This window comes from Sceloporus undulatus, chromosome 2 (genome assembly GCF_019175285.1).
Source record: "Sceloporus undulatus isolate JIND9_A2432 ecotype Alabama chromosome 2, SceUnd_v1.1, whole genome shotgun sequence".
NCBI lineage: Eukaryota > Metazoa > Chordata > Lepidosauria > Squamata > Phrynosomatidae > Sceloporus > Sceloporus undulatus.
In genome coordinates, this window is record NC_056523.1 from 156,646,215 (window position 1) to 156,662,512 (window position 16,298).

At 36.9% G+C, this 16,298-nt stretch overlaps 1 protein-coding gene across 1 annotated transcript in view; it reads right to left on the reverse strand.

Moving 5' to 3' along the window:
* Positions 1–508: 508 nt before the first annotated feature.
* Positions 509–16,298, reverse strand: part of HELZ (helicase with zinc finger) — a 197,245-nt gene continuing 181,455 nt past the window's right edge. The window contains 2 exon segments of the mRNA XM_042453183.1: positions 509–8,201; positions 11,205–11,436. Coding sequence (XP_042309117.1) covers positions 7,870–8,201; positions 11,205–11,436 — 564 coding nt within the window. The 3' untranslated portion in view covers positions 509–7,869.

A 16,298-nucleotide genomic window follows, 5' to 3' on the forward strand; every position in this document is an offset into this window, starting at 1 on the left:
AATGCCCACCCTGAATGATCAATCTTTGGCGTAAAGTACAGAACTCCCTTACCAGCTTATGGCTCCACACACCATCCTCAGAGTCAGATCCTTCTCAGTGCTATCTTCTTTGCTTACAGGGCTCAACATTTTTGTTTCTAGGTTCACCTTACTTTACGACAGGGATATGGCAAAAAGTAAAACTAGGAACAGCAGCAGGCAAAATGATGTTTCTAATAAGTGGCAACATACTTAGCAGTGGACATTTTTATGCCTTGGTAATGAAAGAAATGTTTGTTCTATTCTTGAAGGCTAGTATAGTAGATTTTAAGAGACAGTTGTTAAAACTTCCATGTCAATGTAAGCTATCTTAACCAAAGACAAATGAATCTACTGCTTGCAAATGTCACTGACCTGTCCTTCTACCTAAAGTAAAACAAAAGTTATTTCAAACCACTATTGAACAGCAACATGTGTTGTGCTTCTGAGCTAAGCGTCATCATATACTATAAACATAATGCACTTGTAAATCGCAATATTATTTATTAAAAAGGCATCTTTATTATAAATACATCTTAAATGTAGCAGTAAAATACATTTTGTGTTACCATTAATCTTTAAAAATAAAGAGTGCACCAAGACAATCATTACACTTGAAGATAGATACTGTAAGACCCCAATCCTTAACGCAGTTTACAAGGAATCACAAAGGTCATCGAAACAATTTAAAAGCACCTTCTGGATTTAGCAATCTGGACCATGAGTAGATGAGTTAATTCAGTTTCACTGGTGAATGGGTTAGATCACTCTTGGTGCTTTGCAACTCTTCTGAGCTACATTCAGGAGTTTCTGCTAATCCTAGAAGTATTGACTTTAATATATAAGGCCATTTTTTTTCCTAAAAATAACCCATGGTATTCTTTTGGACATGACAATTTCATTTATGTTAATAAGGATGTATTCTTGTCCCTGAACGAATGAGATTTTAGAGATTTGTATACTAACTTGACCATTTTTACTGACTTCTAATTTTATTAATAGAACCACACAACATTACAGGTGCTTTTCACCACACAATCATATGCAGATCTTCGTTCAAGTTGTTCCTTCTCACCCATAGTTCACAGTTAGAAGCACTTGTGTCTCATTCAAATGAACGTGGTTTACCTTTTTGCATAATTGAACAATGGGGGCCATACACTGCAAATCCAACCTTTCCACTTTTTCCTGGCTAGAGCAACAGTTTGTGGGTGGCAGAATTTGGCTTTGGCAGCAAAAACAGTAGGTAGAGTGAGCTTCAAGACTTGTTACTAAAGACAAATTATAAGGACAAAGCACAGGTTATTTAGAAAGCAGGGTGCTACAACAAATAGGATGGAAGATCAATCATGGAGCTTAATAATATATATGAGGAGAAGTGACAAAAATACATAGGAAACATAAGCAATTCCATTGTAAAAATGTGGGATCACTTCCAGATTGACATGTTAAGGTTAGTTGTGCTGATACAGCACTTGAAAACAGATCATTTTTACTAACTTCTAATTTTATTAATAGATCCACACAACATTAAAGGTGAATTTCACCACACAATCATATGTAGATCTTAGTTCACGTTGTTCCTTCTAACCCATAGTTCACAGTTACAAGCACAACTCAGTACTTAACAATTCTAATGGGGATGAGCCCTCCAAATCCAGGAATCAGCATGATCTGTCTATGTGGCAACTCACAAGCCAATCTCACTTTTGTGGTAGTTTCTCTCACATACCAAATTCAGAATTAAGTTATGGTGGAACCTGCCATCTGGATAGACACAATACTTTGTAGAAGTACTTCTGCAGTTTTAAGAAATATGGTATCTACATCCAAATTTGCACCCAGTCTTTTGGGTCTATGTTAAGCAGGCACACACCCTCTAAAGTTTTGTTCTCATTTTTGTGCTCAGACCTCAACACATGACTGCCTGCAGAAATATGGATGAAGCTTCTAGTGAGTGTACAAGTTGGTGGGAGATGTATAAAGGCACCATTTGCATAAAGTGCTAGGGCCTATATATGCTTCAACCACAACTTGTCTCTTTTGAGCCACAACAGTAGTGCAAATCACAATGGCCATGTGCATAGCACCCACATGGCACCTCCCCTGATCTATGCTAGGTAGCTAAATTCTTTAGCAACTCTGTACTTGCCCACAGGTGATCACATTAAATCCTGCTGATTGTTGAAATTGGGGCACAGTCTTGTAAATTAGCAACTACAGTTTTCAAATGGCTTTTATATAAGAACTGTAGGGACAGCCTAACGGTAAAATATTGGCTTCCAATGGCAGACTCTAGTATGGACATTTTTTTTAATCTGTCTCCAATGTCCATAGGCCATTAAAATTAGTTCCATTTTAACAAAGGCTGACACCAGAGGTAGAACAAATATTAGTGGGTAGATCGCTAAGAGTTTATTACATTTAATACTAGGTAAAAATATCCATGATGTATTGTGGCAAAATAAAAAAAAAAATGCCTGTTAGAATACCCCAGGACAGATGAAAATGACATGTTCCACAAAGCAAAAATAGGCTATTTAAAAAAAAATCCAACAATAATAGATTTATGGTTATCATGTGGTGTCTGAGTATCAGAAGAATAAAAAATGTATTTCCACATCAGAGACTAGCAATGGCCACTATCAAATATATATGGATAGATGAACAGGTAGTACACATGAATAGATAGTGCAAATGCAAGATAGACAAATAACCTGACACAATGACTAATAAAATAAAACTGGAAGGATTCTGCATGAGAATAGAAATGCAGTGCCCAACTAGAGGGAAAGACCTGTATGAATGGGAACATTTGTACAGGTACTATATGAATAGGACACAAATGCTGATTCAAAATTCATGTTACCACTCAAATCTATCCTTACTTATTTATCAATTCTAATTAATTTAAAGCTGGATCCTAACAGAAACCAATGTTGTATAATGATGGATCGACAGTCAAGTGACTCTATTAATGCTATAGTGCTGTGCCAATTAACAAAGTTTTTCACATATATCAAATGCATATTCATTTTGTGATGGATACACTACTAGATTCAGAACTGTTAGCACAAATTGTCACAAATTCACATTTTATTTATTTAGTTAAAGCTACTTGGGGCTTTCATGACCAGAATTTATAGCAATGCAATGCTTGGGGTATAAGACTACAAATAAAATCGACTTTTCCCAAGTGTACCTTGTCTAGTTCACAATTGTTGACTAAATGATGCAACACACACAGTACACTTACTAAGAATCAGATGTTGAGCTACATATCCAGCCACACTGCCTCCCTACTCATAAGGTCTGGAGAGTGGGGAATTGTGATTTGAAGTTTTTAGCGCAATAAGACAGCGTAGCTAAGGAACCCAGTACTGAGTAAAATATGAAATGGGAAAAAAGACAGAAAAAAGTCATGGCTGGGGTGCTGCAAAACTGCATTTTCCACTTTGTTTTTGTAAAATGATCAAAGGGAAAAGCGAATGTTGAAGGAGCAGATGTATGCAGTTGAGTCTCACAACCATTATTTTTTTCTGGAATATTTCAGATGTGCCATCAGTAAAGTTCTTACAGATGCACAGTTATATTAATATATTTTCTTAGAGTGAATTCTTGGGATACACAAAACATCAAAATATCACTGGGGATGTTGTGCCATTTTTCACTGGCTTTGTCTCTGCCACAGACTCTGAGCCTCTTAAAATCTAGGGCCATTTCTTATACAACAATTCTTATATAATATCAAGAAGCCTTTATGTGTGTCCCTGTCCCCTTCCCTTTACTCCCAATATGTGCAAGCTGCACCACTGGACTATAGCTCATCTTAGTGACAGCCAGTACAGCCAATGATCATGGTAAGTGGGATCTGTAGTCCCAAAGACCTGAACAGCAGCATGTTGGGGAAGGCTGCACTAAGTGATGATCTACCATATACATATACACGATCTGAGAACAGGACTGTCAACATACAGGTAAGGGTGTTTCCGTACTTGCTTATTTGCTGGAGATAATTGCAAAAGATTACACCATTTGGGATGTCCTTCATGAAGAACATGAGACATATGGTGAGCACTTAATGTGAAGACCATCAGTCATTCAAGCAAATCTTGTACTAGGGTTCTCAATCACTGGCAAACACAGAGCAGTGGCATCTTATGTGGGGAGTAGGATGTTGGTTGGTTGAAATAAAGTAGGTGGCAGGATTATATTGATAAGGTCTAGTCAGCTGAGCCAAGGGAGGTTAGCATTACTAGCAAACTAGTACAGTTACTGGGCAAGGAAAAAGAGGTAGAAAAAAAATCAGGCGTGGAGAATCCAGTACGTACCCAACACCATAGTACAATTAAATGAGGTCCACAAGTTAAATTGTCCTAGCATTAGGATCCATCCAGTTTTCAAGAGTCATGTCACAGTAAGCAGAATTTCTCAATTACATCATTCTGGAATTTACAAAACTGAATGATCCCTGCAAAACAAATCCTTCAGCTACAAGGGAAAAAAAATACTTATTCTACCTAAGATATTAATTTTAAGGACAACCAACATGGTTCACAAGTCAAAGACAAAATAGTCTTTTCTTTCAAATATTACTGACTCTGAGCAAGTTATGCCTTCTAGATTCAGTAATGTATCCTAGAACTCTCTTTAAATGCAGTGATATATGACATACATGGTTGTTCCCATGACAATGGTATATTTTGTTCCTGAAAACATGAAATGAAATAAAGATGGAAAATCTTACTACTTTTGAGGAGAGGTGAGAGGGGAAATTAAAAATTATAGTATAAAACTGGAATAAATAGGATCCACATTTCTCAGTATGTAATAGTTCTATCAACTGGGTTGTAAATATGAAATTAGAATTATTATTTTACAGTAATTGGCAACACATAATGCCTTTATTAACAAAACAATCCACTGAAGATGGTATTTTCACCATGACGGAAATCACTGAGAATGTTGTGATTTGTTTTTAAGAATTTTTTTTCTCCAGTGTAAACAGCAGTCTGAGACAAGGCAACAGAATTCCTGTAAGGTCTAGTGTGAAAAAGAGAAACAGCCTGCTGCAATGATGTGGAGCTTTTCTGCACATGCAAAGCCAATTCTTTTCTTTCTTTCTTTCTTTTTGAAGCTGCCAATATACTAATGTTTTTAGAGAAAAACGTATTTTAAAATCAACCTATGAACTCCACAATATGTCTGTTTAAATCCACCATGGACTGAAGATGATAATATCTTCCTCATATTACTGAAACCCTGCTTGAATTGCTGGATCCTGAAAAGTTAATGATTATTCCAAATAGAGACATATGCACCTGACCTAACTCACTGATGAAGTAAAAGCACTCAGACACACTTAAACAACTATAATAAAGGGGGTGGGGAAAAAAGAGGGACAATGTGCTTTAATGTTTTCAGGAAGTTGTTTCTGCACTGAAAATACCATTGTATGGCAGTTTAAATGTAATGCAATTTGATATGAATACTATTCATCAACTAACCCACAGAATGAAATCAATGGACTATCAATGTATAATAGTTTAATTTTTAAATAATGTGATCATTGTCTACAATCATAAGATTATATAGATGTGTGATTTTGAAATTCTTAAAGCTAGAATTCAGCAAGTGCATCTGAGCTCTAACTACCGTCATCCTACTTTTGTACATGTCACTAACATCTCTTTCATGTGCCCACATAAAGAAGACCAGAACTGCATTCCTGCCATAGGTTAGGTGTAGACAGGTCTCACTGTCTTCAGTAGAATTCGCTAGTACGAAATCAAAAGAAGCATTTCAGATCAGACCTTTAGGAAATGACAATCAGAAATAGATTCACTAATTTCAGAGGACTCAGTAAGCATGTTTTTATCAGGCCATTATCTGGTTACTGGTGACAGCAAGGTTACTAACAACAGCAACAAGAACTCTACTAAAAATGTAGGGGACTTGGCTTTTAACTCTTCCTCATCTGACATCACATGCTCAAATTGTAAGCAAAACTAAGCAGGGCTTTATCTTTATGCTTTGTTTGGTTGTTATGCTGCACTTCTGAACAATGTCCTCTATAGTCATGAAACACTGCAATGTGCTAAATCCATAGGCAATTTTTTTTACAGAAAAACCACTGAAAATCCTGAATTATTTGAAATCAAGAAGAAAAATGACATTGATTTCAGCCAAACTAAGATTTTCACAATTTACAAAACACGAATGGAATAAATGGATTGTAACAAGAGCAGATATCAGATTGAATACAGCAGCAAAGTACAGGAGCTCAGTAAGAGGCTGTGGATAGATCTCAATGGTTTCAAAGCAGTGAGGAGAACAAATGATACTACCTTTTAAGACTACCTTGTGTCTTACAATGGGAAATTAAAATAAATAAATTGGTGATAAAAATTAATGTCTCCTATCAAAGAGATCTTTTCAAGTGTAAAAGAGGACAAATGCCTCTGTAGAAGCTATAAAAGATACATCCCTTACTTCAAAAGTATGAACAGTGTACAAGACCACAACCTGAAAGGTAAACATTACCGTATTTTTCCCCCAAAATTTTCTTACATATTGCTGTATAATTCTTTATAGATTTCAATATATAGTGGTAAAAGACCAGGATTGTGGAAAACCTTAGCAGAACATACAAAGATAAAAACAACCATGTAGGAGCACATTTCCTTTGCCCTCCCTCCCTCACAATGTTACTCCCCCCCAAATTTGGATTAATTTGGATACAGCTTTGACAAACATAAAAATCTTCTTTAATGATGTTCCTCAAACAAAACAATTAGCAAAATATTTGAATATCTGTGTATAATGTCACATTTAATGTAAACATCAAATAATATACCAAAAGGATACTAGGGAGAGGGAGAACTTAAAACGGCACAATTTTTTATACCACTAAAGAAGCCAAAGGGGGAGAAACCAGATTACAAGCATTTACACATGCATAGTTGGGTGCGGGACTCAAATATTTTACTAAATTCACTCAATTTTTTTAAAATAGTTATTAAACTACAAAGCACCCAAAATAACAAAAAAGGTTTTTAATTTCATGATTTTTGTTTATAAACCTATCAATTTCATCTTCCCAACAAGCTAAAATTAGCAGCTTGTCCCCAAAATAAGATGTGTAGGGTGTTTTTTTTTCCTTTTAAAAAATTGACCACTGCTTTTCCGTTTGATTCTGAAGCGTTAACAGTGGCATATGGGTCTGCAAAGAAGGTCTTCACTTTATCCTACAGTCAAGGAGATTACTATACCACATCATACAGGTTCTAAAACTATAAAAGTCTTAGAATGCAGCATCCCTTCACAGAAAGCTGATAAAAGTGAAAGTAATTAGAAGATGCTGCATCTTTATTTAAAAAAAAATAAACAATTTAAGCAGACATAACATACATTTGTACATTGACTGGTCATTTCTGGTACAGAAACCCAGCACAGTATGCTAAATGTTATTGAATAAATGTAAATGCTACTTACATTTCTTTTTAAATACAATTTAGACAACTTTTTAATTTTTTAATATATTTTTATAGTTGCACAGTCAACTTTTCAGCTGCTAGTTTAATGCAACACATATATAGTTACATAATTTTTTTAGTATGTGTTTTTCTAGGGATTTTTTTTTCCAAACTTCTGACCCACATCAAAAAGAAAAAAAGATAATGGAATATAACTTAAAAAAGTTAGATTCAAGTCTAGCAGCAAAGCAATTAAAACAAGGTATATTTACTAATATAAACAAAGACAAATGGTGGCAACTGCAGGTGAAGCCCCAACTATTTTAAATCTACAGACACAAATAGAAACTAAAATTTCTCTACAAAAATATTCTGATTATTTAAAATAGGAGTAAAAGCCATTGCTACCTGATGAACTACCTAGACTAAGTTCCTGAAACAAAGACAAAGGATCGCTATTCTTTTTTGCCTGCTCAGGAGGGGCTTTGGGCTTTGGGGGAGCCCTCAGAGCACTTGCGTAGGACATGGCAGGCTTGTTAACACCAGCACTTGGCTGGCTGTTGCTGTTGGACTCAGCTATCTGCTTGTTGGGCATGAGGGGAGGGAACTGGCCAAGATGTTGGAGCACATTGTAATTAAAAGAACTGGACAACTGGATGTTTTCAACCTTCAGCTGTTCCTCGGGGGATTTGGCAGTCTTCAATGGAACTAGAAAGAAGAAGGGAAAAAAAAGCAGGAAACTATATTTACTCAATTATCAGAACAGAAGCAAGTCCAAGTTGGTGAGAAAGATATTCAGGTTCACCTTCCCCAAACTTTAAGAGTGAAGTAGGACACTGTCTGCAAATAACATAAAATAATGAATTTTTTTCTTCACATTCACATTTCAGTACCTCACTATGAACAATGTCTCAGAGGACAAATCAGTAATGAGACTTTGGGGGACACTTCTACTGGAAGTAGGGAGTCTACATACAAGTGTATACACATGGGCAACTTTAGATCCTAGGTTATAATCAATTTGACTTTGACTTGATTATCCTGAACAAATCCAACTGCAGCTTTGGGTGCAGATCTCCACTCTGAAGCAGGGAAACTAGTATTCACATACACACAGCATATGCAACCAACAGTAAGGGATTTGGGGAATCATAGTCCAACAAAATCTGGAGAGATACAATTTCCCTACCCTTGCACTGAAGTCTCTTGTAAGACTGTTTATGGCATACATGAGGCTGAAAAATGAAGCTGCTACTGGTAAAGGAAGCCTCTACATGAGCGCTAAGTATTTACAGTTTTTGAATGGCAGTTTCTTTGTGAATATAGGAAGTTCAAGAGCAAGAAATTTCCAGAGACAAGCATACTGTACATGATTCACTCAGCCTGTCTTTAGTAGCAGCAACTTTTAAGAGGGAGATAGTCAGTACTTGAAGGAAGTGCATTTTGTAGGATTTCACTTGGAATTTCACCTACTGGTTTCAAGGGCCTTATTTTTTTCTCATGGGATAGTATTTTTTTTAACCTTTAGTTGAAATATCACCCCTGTGAATCTGGAAAATCTGGGACTCACCTGGATTTTACAGTAAGTGTAGACAAGCCCAAAGAAACAGAGTTTGAAATGAAGGAAAGAATTTTTAGATTTGGAAATTTGGTTTGGTTTTTTTCATACACTTTGCAATTAAAGTGGATTTTAAGAAAAGGGGAGAAAGACTGGCTTTTTAGGGAAAGCGAAGTTTCTAAATAATAACAGTAATAATAATAATTATTATTATTATTATTATTATTATTTCTTTCCTCCCTTACCCACCAACAAACTATTTAAGCAAATTAACTTAAAACTCATTAACACAGGGTACATTAAAATTATCCAACATAAAATTAAAAATATACCAGTTCAAATTCATAGTTTAACATTGACTGAATAGGCCTGCTGGAAGAGATGGGTCTTAAATACCATTATAAATCCAGACAGCATGTTTAGCTCTTGAAATTCTCTGAGAGTGTGAACAGGAGAAGTCAAACAGTGAAGGTGCTTGTGTTATGTTTAACACAAAGTCCAGAGGGCTAACTTTTTAAGTTCCAAAATTTCATTAAACGGAAGAATACATTCCATCCAGGAGATGAAGCCAATTAGCTAAAAGGAGATTTGGTAGGATATTTATTTGATGAATGGCTTTCTGTAGAAACATAACATGGAGCTTGACCTAACGGATGACAGCACTGAAGACAGAGATCTGGAGAATCAAATAGGAGATGAAGGAGACCCAGAAGAGCATTTGAATTATCCCACCAGGGACAGTATTGAGGGCACTGATTCTGATTCAGAGAATAATATGGAGATACTGATGGAAGGGAAGATTGTAGGGAGAGGATCTTAGGAACTCTAGTGAAGGGGATAAATGAATATAAAAAGGGTAAAATATTTGTTTTTTATGGAAAGATTTGTCACTCTCAGAATGTTTGTGGAGTTTTGAATACTGCTTAAAGTGTGTGTGTGGAAATATGGCTAGAAACCAAGTGTGAGATTAAGAGTGCAGAATTGTGAAAATAAGATTTGATTATTTTGCTTCAAGATATTAATTAATATGGGCATTAAGAGGAATGCTTTCTTATTCTAAGGAAACTGGTTGTTACAATGAAATGGGTGGATTTATGGATATGGGGTTGGGGAGAATATAAATATAGTGGGCCTTTGGTATTTGCTGGGCTTTGGGTCCAGGACTCCCCATAGATACCAAAATCAGTGGTTGCTCAGATCCCATTAAATATAATGCTGAAGTATAATGGCATCCCTAACATAAAATGACAAAATCAAGGTTCGCTTTTTGGGTATTTAGAAAATATTTTCATGCTGTGAATAGTTGAATCCATAGATAAAGAATCATCCATAGATACTGAGGGCTGTCTGTAAAAGGATGAGTTATATGTGTAAAAAGATTAATATTGGAGTGGGATGCACAGAAAATTATAGGTTAACTTCTGTTTGTACTGCAGAAAGAGAACATTGTTGATAGTATAGATGACTGTTAAATAAGAGACTGAAGAAGTTAAGGTCTTTAGCTTAATTCCAGTAGATATAGCTAAACAACAAAGTGATACAGTTTTATAATAACTTAAGTTAGTGAAGGATTAATTAGTGTAAGGTTCCTAAGAATATTTATTAATAATTTTAAAGGAATTATAGAAATATTTTACTGATTTTCTGTAGGATATAAATGTAAGATTAAATTAATGATTATTAACAAATATACATTACAGAAAAACAATAGATGATTTATTGGATTAGAGAAGCATCAAGGGCTTACATATAGAATAGTACAGGTTTATATATCACTTTGGAGAAGACTGGAAGTCACTTTTATATTTTCTCTCTCTTTACTTACTCTATTTTTTTCTTTTCCTTTTTGTATATTTTTTTCATTTTGACTTTTATAGTCTTAAAGTTGTGTTTTACTTATCTGAGAAATGCAATAAAACTTTTTTTTAAAACTGTGGATCATTACCTAGTTTAGTCTTGAGATACACATTTTTTAAAAAGTCTCAATAAATGCCAGCTTATTTTGTTAAAAGAATAATCACAGGGTATTATATTTGTAATACACAATTGGCCTAAAAGATAAAACATCTGTAAATGCTGCATATTGTATAATAAAAATAGACTAATCTGTCACACCAAGTATGGCAAAGACAACAAAAGCAAGTACAACTTACCTGCTCTATTGGATCCATTACATGGAATGTTCTGATATGGGGCTGATGAAGTGGAGTTTACCCACATTTCGGGTGATGAATAATTGAAAGAGGATGGGTTACTATGGTCCTGAAGCTCTTTACACTGTCCAAGGCCCTCTTGAGGAGTATTTAAATCTTCAGAACAAGCCTGGGCTGAACTAGATGAAATTCTTCTTTGGTACAATGGCCTGCCTGGTCCTCTTGGTTCATACTGTATAGAAGAACAAAACAGATGAGAAAAGGGGTCAACTGCAGGCTGTGTTTATCAAAAAACATGTTTTGTTGTTGTTTTGATCTCCATGACATTTCCCTTGGGAAATGCCTTTTGGAACAATTGCTGTGCCAGTACAATACCAAGCAGATGTCCTAAGTCCAAATATTTAATGGACATAGGACTAAAGCACTGCTAAATGACAATTTCAGACTCAAATTCTTTTCATACAACCTCTTTCTACCTTTCCCCCTGGAAATGTCCTCTTACTTTCTGATTTCTCACTTTGTCTTCCAGTTATACTACCAATCTTCCTTCCCTGCTACAACTTTCCCCTGGAGTGCAATTATATGAAGTAGTAAGCCAGTGGTATATTTGTTCTATGTCTATGGTAGATTTGGCTGAACCATATTGGTTTAATTCATCCCTTGAAAATAATGTCTAGGTAGTACATTGCACACAATCAAATTAAACTTATTATTTTCTTTCCACTTCAAGGCTTTCTGCTATTCTTTTGTTTTACAAAAGAAAGACGAAAAAGGAAACAAATGGAATACAGATGAAATAGGAAAGTTGGGTTCAGAAACCATCATGATCGGAGAGAACATTAAGCACCACATTTGGGGAGGGGTGTGCATCCTGTAAAAGGAAACGCTAAATATCTAATAATGTAAGTATTATTAATGGCTAGCAATAATACATTTTAATGACTTGCAGATCAATATTTGATAAATAAAACTAGAAAGTTACACACACACACACACGCACGCACGCTCTATTTTAGATTTCCCTTAAAAGAAGATCTGTTGATAAAGCATTATTAGTTTCAGATTCCTCTCAATTGAGTATGCATCTAAAATTCCTGGGCCATTATTTTTATTAACTGCTTTGATCGTCCACGGAAAAGCGGTATACAAATAAAGTTTCTTCTTCTTCTTCTTCTTCTTATTATTATTATTATTATTATTATTATTATTATTATTATTATTTTAAAAATTGTATTAATCCACAGGGAACTAACATGGATCCAACCCAATGAGTTGCAGCCAGCGTCCACTAAATGGAAGAAAAGTAATATTTGACTTATAATTTCTATTTCATCTAAGCCCTATCTGAGAAATCCATTAAAAGCATGAACAAATATTTAACTCCCATCAAGATGGATCAATCTAACATGCACTGATTGTTTGGGTATGTGATGGCTGGGTCTCCAGTCATCTGGGAACTTCTCCTGAACTACAAAGGGTTAATCTGGGAGGAGGTGCATGCTAATGAGAGATGACATCACATGCTAATGAGCTGTGACATCATAGCTGATGTAAGGTCTAACTGACCAATCAGAGAGTAGGACCGGGAGATTCAAGAACTTTCTATGGGAAATCTTTAAAAGGACTTGAGCAGCCATGTGATCTTTTGTCTCTCCCTTGATCCTCTCCTGAGGGGGGGAACCAGATGCTGTCTCTTTGAGTCTGGGAGACACAGACTCAAGGGAATGCAGGTCGAGAGGCCAGGGGGCCCTCCCTGCATCCAGGAACTCAAAAGGACTACAAATCCCATCTTCTGTGAGTAGTTAGGAATGTGTTAGCTAGTGCGTTTAGGCCTTTTGTTATTTTTTAACAATGGCTTGGGTGAAATGAACTCTTTGCAACTATGCTTTCTAGACCTGCATAGCAAGGTGGCTCTGCACGAATGATATCTTTTTATTCTATGCTATTTCTTTAAAATAAACTCCTTTCTTTTAAAAGTATCAGCTGTCTCTCTCTTTGCTCCTGTACACGTGCCTGGACTCGGCTATTGAAACTAGATCTCTCTCTCTCTATTCCTCACAAGTCCCAGTGTGTGTGGGGAAGGGATAGCTGTGAGCTATTATAAATATAATTAATAATTTATAGTTCATTCACTGGGTGGTGGCAGCGCGACTTTAGGACCTCCAGGGGTCTCATTCTGCTCAACAGGGAGCAAGAATGGAGATCTAGGAGATCCTAGAGGGAAAAGTGTGACAAGAGGGGACTCCCTGGGAGTAAAGGGCCACGCACAGGGCGCCAAGGGCTCCAGGGAAAGGCCCCCCAAGTCACCACAGGGTATTTCCCTGATCCCATGAAAATTCCAGTTAATCTAAGAGAACAAAAATGCCCCACGTCTACAAGGGTACTGATATAAAATGAAGTGTATACTACAGTACCCAAACAGCTATAGCCAGAAATAGTAAGTTCACATAAGCAAAGTGTTTGTTTTGAGTAGCCAACAGTCTCCCTATCTACAAAACGCAATAAAGATAATGTCTGTATCCTAAAATGGTACCTCTATCCTTTCCAACTGAAAAACAACAACAACAACAACAACAACCAAAATGCTTGTTGTGAACACATCCCAACAGGAAACAGGCATAAACCCAAAAGGAAAGCAGCTATTTTCATTTATTTGCAGGTAGGCCTAGTACTAAAGGTATCCCACAAACATGACTTCAGCTCAGAAATGGCAAAGGGCTCCCACATTCTGCTTTTCTCTTTCCATGCCTTGGATATTCACATTTGTCACAAATTCCAGTGTATGGGAAGAAATCACTTGAGTTGGGTTTGGCTCTTTACTGCCTGGTAGAATGAGATTTGTAAAACAAAAACAAAAGACCTCTCTCCTGCAATGAAGAATTTAACCTTTAGTGGTATTAAAAAAAAAAAACAACTGAAAAGCTATTCAATTAATTTCTGATCAAAGGTCTGTGTGTTTATTGGTGCAATGGCATTTAACATTATCAAAGTGTTATTTTATAAGCTCTTCAATTTTGGTCCTAACATACTGTATGTAAAAACGGTTTAAATATAAATTATATCATCAACACTTCACTAAAATGTTCTTGAAAGAGAGAGTAGGGAAGCAGGAGAAAAGGCCTGACTTTTCTACTTGATATGCAACATGTTTATGTCTAAGTGAGTGAAGTAACAGCAATAAAAAGCACATTAGCATTTTACAGATTTTTAAAAAAGTTTCTAATTTAATGCCAAGTACTGGTAGTTTGAATCTGTATGAGGTTCCTGCAGACAAAGCAAGAAAGGAAATTTTCAGCAATTCCTTCTTCTCCTGCATTACCTTACTCTGTATTCCAGTTGATCACTACCACCCCAACTCTATAGCAGTGTTACTCAAAGTAGTAGTCTCTGAACTAGTGGCAGTCCCTGGAGAGTTCCTAGGAAAGAAAGAATCGTAGCCAATGGACATAAAAATTGTGCTGGGAGAAAAAAATAACTTTCTGTTCCTCACATCAGATAGCCTGAGAAACACTGGTCTAGAGCATATTCTTGGCAGGAGCATGTCAAAAGAAAAAAGGGACAGGAAATTGATGAAATTGATCTTCCTGCATTCACTGGTAAGAATATCTCAGGCACTGGGAAGAAAGACAGAATTCCAGCCAAAATATTGAAACCACTACTTCGTAAGAGATTTTAGTGAACAGAACAGTGAGATTCTGGACTAAGGGACAAACCTGATGAGGTCTTTACCCCAGAGGAGAAACTGCCATTGATGTCAATGGTAACTTTCCTCATTGGGCAAATCAAAGTGAGCAGAGGGAAGGAAGACACTGGTACTAATGGCAATATTGGTGGATGGGGAAGGAGTTCATAAGGACAGCAGTGCAGGAAAGAAAAGATTAAAATCATGCTCCGTGCACTGAGACCCCAATCTTGATCCCCACATAGCTTTTACTTTTAAAATAAGAATAAGACATCTTAGTTGCAGAAAGAGGCAAGGCATCTTAGATGCATTTTTAATGATACACTGGTGCCTCGGGATACGAAATGATCGGGTTACGAAATTTCCGGGATACGAAAAAGTTGGATTGGCAAAAACTGTTTCGGGTTACGAAATATTTTTCGGGTTACGAAATTCTTTTCGGTGCGAAATTCAAATGCTGCAAAGTGCAGCTATAGGCTTTCCAGTGCTAACGGAAAGCCTTCTCTTAGCTAAGGGGGCTGGGTTAGGGGTTAGCTTTGGCACGAATTTTGAATTTCGTTAGCAGTATTGATTGGCTTGAGAAATCAAGCTGATCATCTGGATTGGCTAACGAAATTGGGGGGGGGATGGCTTCAGAAACAAAAGCCGGCTTCCATTGATCTGCCCCCTTTGTCTGGCCTTGTGGACTGGTGAGGAAGAGTTGCTTCTGAACTCTAACCCGTGGTTCCAGTGGAGGTTTGGACTTTTTCTGGCTTTCTGCCTTTGGACTTGTTCTGGCTTTGTACTGTACGTGTACAGTGCCAGGTGTACACTTCGGATCAAGACCTGCCATCAGGAATTTCTGTACAGGTAGGTGTATGGATTTCTACCTTCTTCTTGTGGGGTGAGACAGTGTGACCATGCTTTTGCTGTGGGGTGGTGGGGTGCTTTGGTCATGGCTGTGATGATTTGAGAGTGTGGTATGTGAGTTTTGCAAGTTTGGCCTTGATTTGATGTGGGCCAGAGAGTGTGACCATGGGGTTGCTTTTTTAGATTTGGGGTTTCTGGGGTTTGGGTGGTGGGGTGGTTTGGTCATGGCTGTGATGTTTTCAAAGTGTGGGCATCGAGTTTTGCAAGTTTGGCCTTGATTTGATGTGGACCAGAGAGTGTGACCATGGGGGTGCTTTTTTAGATTTGGGGTTTCTGGGGTTTGGGTTTGGGTGGTGGGGTGGTTTGGTCATGGCTGTGATGATTTGAAAGTGTGGGGTGTGAGTTTTGCAAGTTTGGCCTTGGCTCCATGTGGGCCAGAGAGTGTGACCATGGGGGTGGGGGTGGTTTCCAATTGTGGCTTTTGCTCAGTGCCTGTGCCTTTTGTCCTTTTTAGGCTTGAGCTATGGCTCCCAAGAAAGCCACAGATAAAAGCGGCGGTGACA